Genomic DNA, 17,088 nt, shown 5'->3' on the forward strand with positions numbered 1-17,088 from the left:
CAAAGGGGGTGGTGTGGGGGTGCCTAAAACTGCTTCCACTGGCCTTACCACTGACCTCCTCTGTTCAACCAAATGTTAACTGCTCCTATGGGTCCAGCCATTCCTTAGGTACAATTCTGAAATCCAATAATCCTTGGAAAGAGAAAGGATTTTTGCTTGTTTGTTTTTAAAGATTTGGTACCCATGTCATGCAGGGACAAAATACGATCTGAACTAACATGAGGCTATTGACTTTGTAGTACTTGCTGTGAATTTCGTAGCTTTCATATGAAAGTGCCATGCTTGATTACAGAGCTTGCCCTAACTCTGCCAGGGAAGTTACAAAATAAACACTATCATGAGCAACTTATCTTCTTCCTAAAATCTGAAAGATTCAGAATTCTGAAATACACCTAGGCCAAAGGGTTTCTATGTTATAAAAAGGGAGAAAATATATCACAGATCTTCTTGGTGAACAATAAGAAAAATAAAACTATTAAAATTGAGTCATATATTAAAAACAAATTGTTCTAGCAATAACAGTCTTCTAAGTATGTGTCTTTAAAAAGTAAGACTAAACAGATTATAGATCGCAGTCAACCAAGAAAGGTACATTATAAATTAGATACAAAATACTGTGGTCGTTTATTATAGCCATTCCTTTTAAGTTTCTAATTCTTACCTACAAGAATATGTTGTCTCTCCACTTTTGAAAACCTTTCCACAGAGTTGAAATGCTCCACTATGCTTCAATTTCTCTAAGCAATTATCTGGATCTTCTCCAAATAAGTACCATTCCAATGGAGTGAATATTGACATATGTACTCTCTCCTCCTGCTTTTCCAAATCTGGGTCCATTTCAGCAAAATAAATCTCTGGCACTAATTGTGCCAAGTGTTGCAAGAAAGTAGTATAAAAATCAACTTGCTGGTCCCACCACTACAAGAAAAGAAGATGGAAATTAGATTACAAATTTCTTCTTAAAAGTCTGACATTTTTTCCCTAAGCAATGGCATAATTATGGAGAAAGTTTTTAATAATATATTCTAATTTTATCCTTCACCAATAATAAAAGTGCTACATTAATTTTTAAAGTTACCCTTGGAAATAGGTGGTTGCACACCTACACTAGATATATAGAAAGAAAGAAAGAAGAGCCGTTAGGGTGAATGAGAATTACTCCTCCTCTGGAATGGTCAACACCTACTATGTGAAATTGTTTCTACTGTATTATAGTGCAAGGCTGTACGGACAAAATACTTCCCACGGTGTTATTTTAGAGAGCCATAGGAGTTTTATGAGATCAAAATTAACAAACAAAAAAAATAACATGAGCAAAAGTGTTTTTAGAATATGAAAAGCATCAAGGGAAAAAAAGTAGATAAATCAAACTTCATCAAAATTAAAATCTGTTCTTCAGAAGACACAGTTACAGATGGCAAATAAGAACATGAAAACATGCTCAACATGATTAGTCATAAGGGAAGTACAAATTAAGATGACAGAAAGATACACCTACATAATATATCAGAGCGGCTAAAATAAAGAACTCATAATACCAAGTGTCAGCAAGAGGAAAAGGAGAAACTAGTACTCTCAAGCACCGCTAAAACGGTACTGCTACTTTGGAAAGACCTGGACACTCTATACATTAGCTGAGCGCTACCATTTGTGCCACTGATGCTCCTTATATCACAGACTACTACTCAGCAATAAAAGGGAAAACACTATCACTCCACAAAACAACACAGATGATGTTTCCAGTTACATAGCCCTGTGGAAAGGGAAAATTACCCTACAGAAGGAAAGCAGAGCAATGGTTAGTTACCAAAGGTTGACTGAAGAGGGCAGGGATTACCTATAAACATGTGACATGACAGAATCTTTGAGGGCAAGGAAAAAGTATCTGTATTATAGCAGTAATTACATATTATTTAATGGTAGTTGTCAACATTCATAGAATTACTTGTAAAACAAAAAGTAATTTTCAATGTATGCAAATTTTTAATGAATAAAAATGGACATCATTAAACAATTTAAAGGAGAGTTATAGACTAGGACAAGATATTTGTGTTAATGCACTGAATGCTATGTTAATAGTGCTGGAATAATTTGGAAAAGTACATCAACAGTGGTTGCATAACAACATAATCAATGGCATTAAAAACACATATAAAAGGTGTAGAATTGGAGAATGCTGTATATGCTTTTGACACAGTTTTAAAAAAATAATTGTTGCGCTAATAACGAGTATAACGAAGAAAACAATGTACTAAAGTTGATTGTGATAATGACTATACAATCTTCTTGAAATGACTTAACTATTGAATTATGTGGAAGAAATGCCAACAAAGCTGTAATAAAGACAAATGCACTGAATGTTCCCCAGGAAAGGTATCTGTCCTCTCCTCCCTTATTCAATAACGTAGGAGAGGTCCCGGCCATGGAGTCACGTCTGCTCATACGAGCAGAGAAAGGTAACAAATGAGCTCCGAGGCTATAACCTTTATGGGAGCAGGTTATCAAATGTGTTCTCGGTGAGTCGCTGGAAGGTGTAAACTTACTGTTTAGCAGTTGAGCACTTATACATTGTGTCACTTCCTTATGGGAAGCACTAGCTAGTGAACTACTGAAAAAGAAAAGGATTGGAGGAAGAGGTACAACTCCTTATTTGCAGGTGACAATAAACAAAAACAGTACAAGGATCAAAAGGTTCATTTAACTTGGCAAGTTCACCAGATAAGCCAAAATACACTACCACCAAGTTGATTCTGACTCACAGGGACCTATACAGGGTTTCCAAAACGGACAATCATTCCTGCAGCAGACAGCCTCTTCTTTCTCCCGGGGGCCGACTGGGAGGCTTGAAGTGCCAGCCCTTGTAGTAGCAGCCTAACACCTAAGCCACTGTGCCACCAGAAATCAAGTTCACCTGATAGAAGGTCAATATATAAAACATAAATTGTATCTCTTCTATATACTAGGAACAATTGGAAAGTGAAAAATTATTAAATGTCATTTACATAGCATATAAAATTATTTGGTAATCATTTCTATCAAAAGTAAGTAAAACCTCTATGCTGAAAACTAAAAAATATTGCTTTAACATAATTTCCAAAAGATCCAAATAAATGCATAAATAAACAACATTTATTGGTTTTAAGATTCAATGTTAAGTCCACACTGTTTGAGCTGTATATTCAACATGATCCTTGCAAGCTTTTCTCTAGAAATTTCTCTCATTTTCATTGCCATTGAGTCGATTCTGCCTCACAGAGACCGTCCCTGTGGGTTTCCTATGCTGTACATCTTCAGGGAAGCAGACACCCTCATCTTCCTCCCTCAGCTGGAGGTTTCAAATTCCGACCTTGTGTTAGCAGTCAAACGCATAACTCACTATGTGCCACCAGGGCTCCTTAGAAACGTACACAAACTGACTTCAAGACTTACGGTGGTACAGTGAAGCACTTAGTGTGTCTCTTGTAGCCTAATCCCTGTAACTGAGACCTAGTAAATGGGGTACTTGTGGGCCACCACAGGGAGTGGCCAGCTTTCTAGTAATACAAACAGGTACACTACACCCTTGTGCGAATGGGGCCTGCAAATCAAGTGCATGAAATCCTAACAAAGGGGTTGGTCAGTTTTCCACCCTGGTAGGTGTGAAATGATCCCTCCCAGAGAGAAAAAGGAAAACACTTCACTACAGAAAGAGCAAGTAGTGGAGCTTGTCCTTTGGGCCCTGGAGACAGACACTCAGTCAAGACAGCAAGAAGCATCAGCAGAGAAATGGTGGCAGCAAAGGCACCAAAGCACGAAGCTGACAGGAGATAGATCAGGAAGTAGGCTTCATGACTTACAGAGCAAGACAGCTGAGTGTCTAGGACGGGGGCTTGCCAACAGAGTGAGGTACTGCAAGATCCTTGACAGTGGAATTGCCCAAGCAGAGGGGCCAATGGGCTGAGAGCCAGAGAAGAACTGCCTAAGGGAATGGCTAAGAAGACCTAACTGAAGTAAAGCAACCAGAGCTGGTTTTGATCCTGTTTAACTCCCGGAATCCTGCGTATTGCCTGTGAGTCCTGTGTGTCCGGCGAGGTTCCAGACCCAGCAGAGAGCAGAGAATGCAATGGGAGGGATAGCACTGATGTCAGAATTAGTTGAACGGTAGAGTGTTGTCTGACCTCTTTATCCTAAGAATCTAGGTTGATGCTGCTGGTGATCCCCGCTGCCCTCTGGAAATTAAATGGAGGGTCTGGTGCTGCTGCCACATCAATTTCACACTTATTACAAAAAGCACACAGTAACTACATTGGAGTAGTAGCATTAAAATTAAAACATCTTCTTTCTCAAAATTACACAAGTAACTTATAGGAGTTCTACTGGTACCATGGGTTAAGCACTGAAGCGGCTAGATGAAAGACTGGCAGTTTGCAACCATAAGAGAAAGATGAAAAATAAAGGAGGGGATAAGAGTTGTATGATTCCCTAATAAAACTATTAAAAAATAAAAGAGGGGCAAAAAGAGAGAAAGATGAGACACTCTGCGTCTATAAAGATTTATACCTTCCAAAACTATGGAACAGTTCTACTATGCCCAACTGGGTTGCTGAGAATTTTATACTTTACAACAGTAGGTTTTACATGAGTTACAGCCACTTCTGCTATCCATTATTCATTTTTCAAATTTTTCATGTAACCAAATCGTGAAGAGGAATTTTGAAACTAACATGTTAAAATGACCATACTTCTGTTTCTTGCACTTGAAATATGCTTTACCTTCTGTGAATTTACATAGAAATAAGCAGCAAATATCAAACAAATATAACCACAGCACATATACCCACAGCTGTACATATAGCTGACAGTCTAGCCTCTGACACATAGGAACATTCTGATTCCAAATAGACACCTACTGTTTGGGGCAAACAATTATCAAATGACTGAAGGAGCCCCTGCAAAAGTAAACCCAACTACAGTCCAGTTGATGCCGATGGATGACAACTCAAGAGTATCAGAGTAGAACTATGTTCTCTAGGGTGTTTAATAGCTTTTGCTCAGATACCTCTGGGTGGATCTCAACTTCCAATCTTTTAGTCCATAATCAAGAGGGTTAACCATTTGTATCACCCATGGACTCTAAAAAGTAATAGGGATAGAAAAATGAAACTCTTTGATCTAAAAGAACAAAGGCTAGACAATGTTCATAAAATCATAGAGTGAACATCCTGGAGTAAGTTAGCAAGGGAAAATGAATGGGTGAATACGCAAATGTGGTGAAGAGCGCTGATGGTGCCTGGCTATCAAAAGATATAGAGTCTGGGGTCTTAAAGGCTTGAAGGTAAACAAGGGACTATCTAGTTCGCAAACAACAAAGCCCACATGGAAGAAGCACACCAACCTATGTGATCACAAGGTGTCAAAGGAATGAGGTATTAGGCATCAAAGATCAAAAAATCATATCATTGTGAATGAGGGGGAGTGCAGAGTGGGGACTCAAAGCCCATCTGTAGGCAACTTACAGAAGGGCCTCAGGGAGATGAGCCAGTCAGGGTGCAGTGAAGCAACGATGAAACATAAAACTTGCCTCTAGTTCTTAAATGCTTCCTCCCCACCCCGCACCCCCTACTATGATGATCCCAATTCTACCTTACAAATCTCGCTAGACCAGAGGATGTACGCTGGTATAGATAGGATCTGGAAACACAGGGAATCCAGGACAGATGATTCCTTCAGGACCTGAGGTGAGAGTGGCAATACTGGGAGGATGGAGGGAGGGTGGGGTAAACAGGAGTAACAGATTACAAGGATCTACATATATCCTCCTCCCTGGGGGTCAGACAACAGAAAAGTGGGTGAAGGAAGATGTTGGACAGTGTAAGATATGACAAAATAATAATTTATAAATTATCAGGGGTTTATGAAGGAGGGGGGAGTGGGGAGGGAAGGGGAAAAATGAGGCACTGATGCCAGGGGCTTACAGGGAGAGCAATATGTTTTAAGAATGGTGAGGGTAGGGAATGTACAGATGTGCTTTATACAATTGATGTATGTATGGATTGTGATAAGAGTTGTGTGAGCCCCAATAAAATGATTAAAAACAAAACAAAAAAAATTCAAATTAAAGAGAAGAAAATTTTAATTTAGCTGTAGTAAACCTACAAAATTTCCTAATGATGTCTAGAAATTACTAATATAATTATATCATTAACAAATAAGTTCTACTCAAAATTGTACAGAAAAATATACTATGTTAAAGCAGGTAGTAGCATAGTAATCCCTATAATTAGTCCATCACCTCTGAAGGGAAATTTGAAGACAAGTATTATTTTTTTTTACAAGTATTATAATTTTAGGAGAACCTAATAGCACAGGAGGAGAGCCTTGGAAGCATAGATTATCAAACAAAAAGCTGACCATTTAAACTCACGAGTTGCTCCTCAAGAGAAAGAGGAAGTTTTCTGCTCCAGTAAAAATCTACAGCCTTGGAAACCATAGAGGAGTACACCTGAGTCTAAGTCAGAAATGACTCAGTGGCATTGAGCTTGGTTTTGGTTTTGGAGTAGCACAGGTAGTGGAAGGATGTTTGAACCCATCGTCCACTCTGTGGGAAAAAGATGTGAGAATCTGTTTCCATGAAGATTATTTACAGCCTTGGAAACTTTATGAGGCAGTTCAACTGTCTTAGAGGGTTTCTAGAAGTTGGTATAAATTCAAGAGCAATGGGTTTGGTTTTTGTTTGTTTCTAGAATTTTCCATTTAAATATCCTTTGATGCAAAAATTTCTACTTCTGGAAATGATTCTTCAGATAATGATTTGCATTATCTAAAGGGACGATATAAAATATTTTATTTGCAGCATCATTTACAAGTGTAAAAATGGCATCGAGGGGCAGCATCTGAACACCTCTGAATTCACCAGAAGGAAGGGAATCTAACTCACCAGTTCAAGACCAATTCCTATGAGGCTGAAGTCAGAGACGCCCCTCTCTACCCATCAACCTTCTTAATCAATTGATACCAACCATCCCTCTCATAGCACTCTCTTCCTCTCAGCTGAGCCTGGTAACCCACTGCAGTGGCCACACAGAACTCACAGATCATACTCCTGACTATGGGCTTCATGCGAGAAATTAACAGGCTACAATTCAGGATCCGAAGTGCTCAAGACATCGTTCTTCAGTCAGGATAGTCTTTCCTAGCCATGACCCCAGGCGGATCTTTCTGGTCCTCAGCCTCTCAGCCACCATAGCCCCTTGGCCTCTGTACTGCTCAATGTATAAAAGCTCTTTCAGTCCTGTTGATAGACACTCCAAGATGGTACTCTGCCATAAGTCTCGGCCCAAAAGGAAATAGCTCTAACTCTGAGGGTCAGCAAGCCTAACTCTCCTAAGTACCTGGAGGCACCCCCCTCTGCAAGTGGGCCGCCGGCCGAGAGGCACTCAGCTTTATTCAATGGTGTGCTGGGAAGGATCCCACTGTAGCTTGTGCTCTGACTCTTGGTTCTGCTGCTGCCACTCCTTCACTACTCCTCTATGGCTCCTCTGATATCAAAATTTTCTATCCCTGGATCAAGGAAGTTCAGTATGCACCAGGGATCTCGGGTTGAAAGGTTGAATTTCACTCCTGGCTCTTCTCTCTGTATGGTAATGAGAGTTCCTCTGTTCCGCCCTCTTCCACACCCCCTACCCCCACATTCTACTTTTTACTTATGGCTTATTTCATACACAACTGATGGCAAAAGTGACCGATTCCAACACAGGAATTCCAAGTTTTTACAATCATAATGAAAACTCTCACTAATCACTCACAATTGAATCATACAACCCTATCCCCATTTCCCCACTTTCTCTTATTCAGTCCCATCAGGAAAGCCATTTGGTAGGGGTTACCAAAGACAGCCAGACCAAGTAAATCACTGCACCACAAATAAAAAGGACATGAATACAATGCAGCCCCTAAAGAAAGGAGAGAGGACAGATCTACAATGTACTGGAATGTAACGTTCTTTACATTACACTGCTAATAAAATAAAATGAAAAGATGCAGAAAAGTAAGTCTAGTGAACTATCATTTCTATACAAAGCAGCAGCAGCAGCAGGAGCAGCAGCAGCATAGATTCTCTATACTCGTAAGTCAGCATAAAAAAACTCTGAAAGGATTGAAAACTAATTGTTAATAATAGGAAGAGACCTGGGAAGGACTTAGTGTTTATTGTATACAGTTTTTTGTTTTTTAACTTTAACTATAAAAATTATTTTACAGCTTTCCCAAATCCTTATACATCATGTAAAGTTACTCAAAACAACAAAACATAAAATTGAATATTCACACATAAGAGACAAGTTTCAGAAATGGTAGAATCTATCATACCATCATATTTGCCTAAATGTGTAAAGGTATGCACACACACACACAACAGGATTTTCAGTATAACATCATTTTTAACTGAGAAAAGTCTATATCAATGTCTTATCAATAAGGTATACAAATTATGTTACAACCATAGCATTCTATGCAGATTTCCATAAAATACCACTGAGTGGAAAGGCAAATTATAAATAATATTTTGTAAATACAAAAACAAACTATGTATCAATTTTTTTAACTCTACACTTTGGAGTTTCCTAATTCAATATATTGTGCATGTATAAGGTGGCTTCAAAGAATTTTTGGGAAAATTCCATTTGTTCATTCTACTTTTCCACAAACTTTCTTAATCCTTCGTGTGCACGTACGCAGGCATGTACCACGTTCCTTGACACAGTATAGGGGTCTAGAAAGGAGAAAAACTGTTAAGAGTGGTTCTCTAGAGGGAAGGGCCTAGGCTTAAGGCCTATGAATGTTCACATTTCATTTTCAACAAACTTACAATTTTTTACTTTGATGTATCAATATTTTGCAATTAATAAAAGACTAATTAATAAACTATAATATATCCATTTTAAATGATGCTGAAGTGTTAGTTTTTTTGTCTGAAGATATTAACTAAGTACAAAAGGAAAGATAGTAACCTTAAAGTATACAAACCCTACAGATATTAACTTAACCAAATAATTAAGATAATACTACCAGTAATGAGAAACACTGATAATTCATGAATTCTTTGATATGATCCACTAAGAAAGACACAAAATTTTGTGGTTTTCTTTTTAAAAAATGCATAGTCTTATTTCAATCATTTAAAAACATCAAACTCAAGTTGAGAGATATTCTTCAAAATAACTGCTTGGTGCTCTTAAAAGCCATAATAAACAAGGAAAGATGGAAACAGTTACAGCTTGGAAGGGACTACAGATAAATAAAAACCAAAGAAGAAGTTTAGAACCCCACATAGGACCCTAGACCAGAAAAAGAATGTTAGTGGGAAAACTTGTGAAAACTGAATACGTCCTGTACTTTAGCTAGTAATATCCAATCCACAGTAATTTCCTATCCTTGATCATTACACTAAGGTTATGTAAAGTGTTAACATTGGGGGAAGCAGAGTGCGAGGCAAAAGAGAAAGAACTGTGCTATTTTTGCAACTTTTCTCTTTCTAAAATTAGCTCAAAATAAAGTTTTGGGAAAAGGAAGAAATTATACTAAAGATGTACATTTACTAATATGGAAAGGCATTAATACACAATTGTATAAAATAGATTACAAAGCAGTATCATACAATCCCATTTGTTTAAATATTATACACACATATATTTACATAAGAAAATTGGGAAGAATATGAACTAAGATGTTAACTGGGTGATGGCATTTTAGCATATTTTTTGTACGTTTACTTATTTAATATGAGTAATACCTGAAGAGAGATTCTGTATTAGGGGGAATTGTGAAACGTAACATTTTACCAAAGCCTTTACAAATATTTTTAAAACATACATTCTAATATCCTAATCTAATCTCACGGTTACATGTTGGGCTGCTGCTAACTGCAAACGCCGCAGTTCAAACCCACCAGCAGGTCCTCGGGTGAAAGCTGAAGCTGCCAGCTCAGTAAATATGTACTAGGGAGCAGTTCTAGGCTGGCCTGGAGGGTAGCTATGCATCAGAATCCACTCGATGGCAGTGGGTTTGGTTTTGGATAAACTAACAACTTGTTTTTCTCCAGATTGGCAATTTAAAACCACCAATCACTATGAAAACAAGATACCTTCAGCTCCTGTAAAGATTAATAGCTTTGGAAATACACAGGGTCAGTTCTACCCAGTCTCACAGGGTTGCTATCTGAGTCAGGAAAAGAAACTTTAACTACTGATTCCTAGAGTTCAGTGTTCATTCTAAACTAAATAGAAATGCAGTTTTTAAGAATCTATCATCTTTGTGAAGATTTGCTCAATTTCACAATAAGAAAAACAGAAACAAACAAATGAAATAAAATCCATTTGCATTGTTTATCATCTTTTCCTTCAAATGGAGCCTCTTAGGTACAACTGTCAAATATCCCAAAATACTACTAAATGTTTTACATTTTTATTTCCCTTCTTACACATCTGAGTGTGAAAAACTTTCAGGCCAATAAAAGCTTTCCTCTGTTAAACTCTAAAACAGCACTTACAGTATAAGTACTGTACGTACACCACTGACATCATCCAAAACAAAAATCAAACCCACTGTCAGAGTCTACTCCAGTTCATTCCACCTCATAGACAAAGCAAACTTGCTACATGTAGTTTCCAAGCCTGTAAATTGTTACAGAAACAGCTTGCTTCCTCTTTTGTAGAGCAGAGTGACTGACTGGTGTGCTCAAACAAACAACCTTTATTAGCAGCCCAACATGTAACCTTCAGTGCCACCAGGGCTCCTGGTATATGTTACCTCTACATGTGATTATCTGCAACCAGACTGCAAGCTCCCTGAGGGAAGGAACTTCGCCTTTCAAATCCCTGAATTCCCCAGGGGACCAGCAAATACAAGAAAAATTCTCTGAACAGGAACCTAATATATTGTGTCAACTCTCACCAAAAGCTATATCTATATCTAATCTCTCTATACATATATAAGTTCTCAGTCATTACTGTATCTATGCTGTCTTGCTAGGCAAACAGCATTAGCTTTCTGAAAGTTCCTTTATCATATTCTTATAGAACAAAGGTTTTTTCAAATGTGATTGCCACAACTATGAAAATGTTTTTCCAACAAAAGTTTCTTTTTCTTTTCTCTCAGATAAGAAAAAGTATGCAGGATGTATTTTACTGGGTGACATATTTAGGAATAGGAAGTAGGTCTAGATTTGGTGGTGGTTTGCTTAGTATTTTTCCACACTTGAAACTGAACTAAGAATTTTTCACTTCAATATCTGTGTGGGGACCCCAGCATTTGAAGTTAATGGAAGGCTTTCCTAATGGACTTCAAAAAAAAAGTTCTCACATTTAAATTCCCAAACATTCCAAACATTTTCTTCATCCCCATGGAGACTAAATGTTATGTTCTCAACTCTGACCCTAGGACTTAGAGGCCTGTTTGGAAACATCGTCTGAAAAAGGGACTTAACTTTACATACAGATTCCTTTTGTTCAAACCACAATTTATCCTTCCTTAAAGAATTGGTGGTTAAGATAAGATATAATAATTATTTATAAACTATCAAGGGACCAGGGGTGGGATCGGGGAGGGAGGGGGATGAGGGGAAAAAAAGGGAAACCGAGCTGATTCCAGGAACCCAAGTGGAAGGTGAATTATGAGAGTGATGAGTGCAACGAATGTATAAGGGTGCTTTGCTCAATTGATGTATGTACAGATTGTGATAAGAGCCTTATGAGCCCCAATAAAAAGATTTTAAAAAAAAGAATTGGTGGTTATCTATAGAACCTTAATAAACACTCAAAATTGTTCTTATTCTTTTTTGAAGTGCTAACAAAATTTAAAGTCTCTATAATGATGCAGCAATTACTGGTTAGTAACCATAATATCTCTCTCTAGGCACCAAGAAATCTTTCAGTTATACACAGTTTCCTTGTAATACTTTTTGAAAGATGCATAATGATTTTTTGAAATTTATTTATTTTTAATCATTTTATTCGGGACTCATACAACTCTTATCACAATCTATCCATACATCAATTGTGTAAAGCACATTTGTACATTCGCTGCCCTCAGATGCATAAAGATTTTAAAACAAAACCAAACCCTAATCCAACTGTTTGTTGTGATTAGTTGCCATCACATCAGCCTGACTCACAGCATTACATGAACAATGGGCTGGGACTGCTGGACCCTACAGGGTTTGCACCGGCTCTTCTCGGAAGTAGAGCATCAAGCTTTCCCTTGTCTAGTTTAGTCCCGGAGCTCCACTGAAACCTGTCTGCCATCATGGCAGCCCTCACTTCTTCACTAATACGCAGTTGCTAACTGCAAAGGCCAGGAAGGAGACCCAGGTCTCCCACAGGGAAAGCATAGCTATCGCTTAGCTGATAGCCATGAAACCTGCCCTCACACTTCTTAACCAATCCCATTCTGAAACCACACGACTAACGAGAAATGTGAAAATCTATCTTTCTTGTAACCATTATCCTATGCCACCTGGAATTATCCAGTACAATTCACTCTGCTCTTTCATTTTATCAGTACTTTTTTTTTTTAATCAAGTGAACCACTAAGCCTCTCATTAAATCTAGTCATTCCAAGGCTAAACTTTCTTATTTGGCCACCCTAAATGACAGTGTCCTGATCTTTCTCCATGCTGATTCTACTTTTATGGATCATACACAATATGCTAATATGGCATGGTCATACAGAGGAGTGGGACTATTTATTACCTTCCTCATCTTGGCACTAAATGGTTTTAAAAGATCATTTCCCTTTTTCATAGACATATCACACTCACTGGTGACAGTCAGTCAGCCATTGGGGGCACAATGGGCTTTCTATCCTAGAATGATGGCCCAATTTGTCTGTAACCTAGTGGAGCAGACTCTGGTTACAGGAACCACTGCTGTGACTTGTTGGAAATCTCAATTGTTTTGTGTGTTTTTTTTGTCATTGGTTTGTTGTTGTTTTGTTGTATATGTGACTTGGTTTTGCTCTGTCTTGTTTTTGTGCATGTTATTATCTCCTCAGGTCTGTCTAAATAAGAGAGGCTGGATGAACAATCTGGAGGAGAAAACAATGGGACAGACAGTTCGGGGGGAACATGGGAGAGGGGGAGGTGGGGGGAAAGGAAGTGGTGTTAACAAACCCAGGGACAAGGGAACAGCAAGTGATCCAAATTGGTGGTGAGGTGGGTGTGGGAGGTCTGCTAAGGCATGATCAAGGGTAATGTAACCAAGAGGAATTACTGAAACCCTGGTGGGGACTGAGCATGATAGTGGGACAGGAGGAATGTCAAGGGCAAAAGACTGGTCCTACACAAATGGACCTAGAAATAAGTTTCACCTTATTAGTTTATCATGACTGTTTTACCTTATTAGTTCTGATGCAGTATTTAACCTTAGGAGATCTTTTTTCATTTTCATCCTACAATGGATTGTTATCCCTGGCAGCCTGTATTTTCTGTAAATATGGTAAGATTTCTATGTCTTCATGGCATTGATTAAAAGAAAAAAACTCACTGCCATTAAGTCAATACTGACTCACAGCAACCCTACAAACAGAGTCGAATAGCGTAGTCAACAATGTATCCTCTACAAGAGTGGACAGCCCCATCACCCTCCATGGAGCAGCTAGTAGTTTGGGATTTAGGACCTTATGGTTAGCAACCCAACTGGTAACTAGTGTACCACCAGAGCTCCTTTTTGGCACAATAAGCCAAGATCAAACATAGGACCCTGTGACGAAGAAGGCCCCTCTCTCCTCTTTCCTGCTGAGAGACGTGTAAGCATCATGTTAGAGTTCAGTTTTCAAAGCCTCTTGTTCTTCTTACGCCATCTCTTCCTTTTTCATCTCTGACCATGCCAGATTTCTAAGCCCTCCCTGGGAGTCTCTGGATGGATGAAAGCTGCTCTCTGCAACACTGAAATAAATCTCACCAATTTCCCCAAAATTCCTATTTCAGCTTTGCTTTATCTCCCAGTTCAAAGTGCACTCCAAGGTTAACTACTATCATTCCTTTTTTTCCTCCATTATCTTTTTTGCTATATTAAATATGTACTTAGCCAACTAAAACCCTTATATTACAAGGTAGAATGTGTACATATAAAACAAAATAAACAGTGGACACATTAATGACTTTTCCACCTATGATTAGTTATTTCTAGTTTACCTATAAATACGAAAAGTTCAAAGGCATTTTAAAAGGTAGCCCATAAAGACACAATAACTGGTTAGAGACCTACTCTTCCATATAAGTTAAATAGTTTGTTCGGAAGAGTAGCATTATGTAAACTATTAGAACAATTATGTTCAAGTGATTAACAATAGACTCCATTCTAGACACAGCGCAGATAGAAAATAACTACTTAAGGGTGCTCATTAATTTTTCTGCAATATTTATTTAGTGTAGCCTATTTCCATAAGCACTTAAATTTATTACAGGGTGTATTTTAGCATATTTTTTAAAAAGCACCCTGTATCAAATGCTTTAAGACCAAACTCATGAAATACTATTGTTTTTCAGCAGGAGATATATATTCGCTAAGAATACCTTACAAGAACGTCAGGAGCTAATAGTAAGTTACCTACAACGACCTCCGTTGCTAATGAGTCAATTCTCCATTACGTGGGGGAAAGATGAAGTTGTCTGTTTCTATCAAGATTCACAACCTCAGAAACTTGATGGATCAGCTATACTCTGTCCTATAGGGACCACTATGAATTGGTTAGGTCTGATTTAATCTTTAAGGAAGCTGGCCGCCACATCTTTCTCCCTATGGAGCAACTGGTGGATTCAAACTGCTGACTTTTCAAAGTGCTCCCCCACTGCCCCACCAGGGGTCCCTTCTATAACTATAAAGGTCCTAATATTTTGTCTTTGGCCATCTGCAGCAATGAGTTAGAAGGTAAAAGGAAATTGCTATATAAAGCATTCTATTGGAAATCTTGAAAAGGCGACACAGATTTACATGTCTGCCCAGGCTGACTCCCTATGTAGTACTGAGGACTAAAAATCTCTTTATTTGCAGGACAATACATGCTTTTAAACATAAGAAGTGAGTTTCCAGCATCAGCTTATCTATATTAACGTACTTTTCCTTTCCCAGTCTCTTACAACCTATCTTCACATCTAACACTACAACATGTAGTATAAAACTGTCCATAGACAGTTAAGAGAATCAAACAAAACAAAACCAAAAACACTCTACTACAATCTGGTGACAAAGTGGTACAAATAAGACCAAAGAAACCTGGATTTTCCTCCTAGTTCTCACTCCAAGTATAACTTCACTAAAGAGAACTGTGTTCTGGCCTAACAGATTCAAATAACCTCCAATGAACATATCATATGGCTCTGACTCCTATTTCAATATTTTAAAGTCCACTTTCAAAAGTATACAATATCTTTAAATATGAGATCTAAGTAATTTTAAATCTACACATGGGGTTGTAAATATTTTTCCTTTGATTTTCATAATAATTGTTGTACAAATATGATTTTTTTAAAAGTAACATCTTTCCATTTGGGCACAGACAACTTTGCGGGGGGGGTGTTAATGGAGATGTTGTACATCCTGACTTGGAGGCAATTACACAGGTATTTATAAGCATACTATCTCCAACTTTTTATTGTGCTTCCCTTTATTGCAATTTGTAGCTATTGTATTTTTTTATAAATTGAAATTTGTATTTTACAAATTGAAGGGAGAGCAAGTCTATGGAGCATCATTCTTCCTCGCTTCGTGTTTCTGTCATTTTTTTAGAATTCTCCCAAAATTTCAAACATTTTCATAATACTATTATACACTTAACAGACTGTAGTATGTTATAAACATCACTTCTACATGTACTGGGAACCCAAAAAATCATGACTTGATTTATTACAATATTCACTTTACAGTGGTGATCTAGAACCAAAACCACACTATCTCTGAGGTATGCCTGTGTATTTATCAGAGAACTGAACATTTAAAAGCACTCCACTTAGCTACCCATGTTGTTGTTGTTAAGTGCCATCGAGTTGGCTCCCGCCCATGGTGACTTTATTCACAACAGAAAGAAAACAATGCACAGTTCTGTACCAACTTCATAATTGCTCCTATGCCCGAACCCATTGATGTAGCAACTGGGCCAATCCATCTTGTAAAGGACCTTCCTTTTTTGGCACCCCTTCACCTCACCTAACATGATGTCCTTTTCTTGAGACTGGTCTCTCCTGACAATATGTCCAAAGTATGTAGACATAGTTTTGCCATCCTTGCCTCTAAGGAGCACTCTCATCTTACTTCTTCCAATAATGATCTATTTGTCCTTTCAGTAGTCCACAGTATTTTCAATATTCTTCTCCAGCACCATAATTCAAATGCATCAATTCTTCTAATGGTCTTCCTTACTGAATGTCCAACTTCACATGCATATGATGCAATGGAGAATACCATGGTTTGGGTCAGGCTCACTTTAATCCTCAAAGAAATAACCTTGCACTTCAAAGTTCTAAAGAGGTCTTGTACAGATTTACCTAATGCAATACATCTTTTATTCTCTTGACTGCTGCTTCCAAGAGCATTGAATTGTGGATCCAAGGAAGACAAAAATCCTTGACAACTTCAACTTTTTCTCCATGTATCATGATGTTACCTATTGGTCCAGTTGTGAGGATTTGGGTCTTCTTTACACTGAGTTGTAATCCATAAGGAAGGCTGCAATCCTTGATCTTCATGAGCAAGTGCTTCATCAGCTACCCACAGTCTCCTCATTCAATAACAATTACGAAGCAACATGTAAGGTACAAGACATACAGCTGTAAATAATAAATTGTTCATGGCCTCCAGGAGTTGATGGTCTTGAACACTGGTTCCCAAAGTTATTTAGCATACCACCCCCATTTCAGAAAGAAAAAAAAAATACTCTGCACCCTCCCAGCAATTGAAACCTTTCGTACTATAGGTTTTGTACTACAGGCAATTACAATCTTTTGGACTATCCATAATCCAGGAAAAAGTGGAGGTATTTGTTTTTACAGTTACCTGGATCGTTCCAGAGTCCCCCAAGGGGTGGTATCTCCCACTCTGGGAAATTTGGTTTAGAAAA

The 17,088-nt window shown here is 38.1% G+C and overlaps 1 protein-coding gene across 2 annotated transcripts in view; it reads right to left on the reverse strand.

The window, feature by feature from the left end:
• UBR1 (ubiquitin protein ligase E3 component n-recognin 1) overlaps positions 1–17,088 on the reverse strand; it is a 135,784-nt gene that overhangs the window by 112,881 nt on the left and 5,815 nt on the right. The window contains exon 2 of one of the 2 annotated variants that reach the window (XM_075531843.1): positions 662–918. The exons of the other annotated variant lie outside the window; for it this stretch is intronic. Within the exon in view, the coding sequence (XP_075387958.1) occupies positions 662–918 (257 nt within the window). The remainder of the gene's footprint in view (positions 1–661; positions 919–17,088) is intronic. 2 annotated transcript variants of the gene reach the window in all.

The sequence above is a fragment of the Tenrec ecaudatus genome, chromosome 14, assembly GCF_050624435.1.
Source record: "Tenrec ecaudatus isolate mTenEca1 chromosome 14, mTenEca1.hap1, whole genome shotgun sequence".
NCBI lineage: Eukaryota > Metazoa > Chordata > Mammalia > Afrosoricida > Tenrecidae > Tenrec > Tenrec ecaudatus.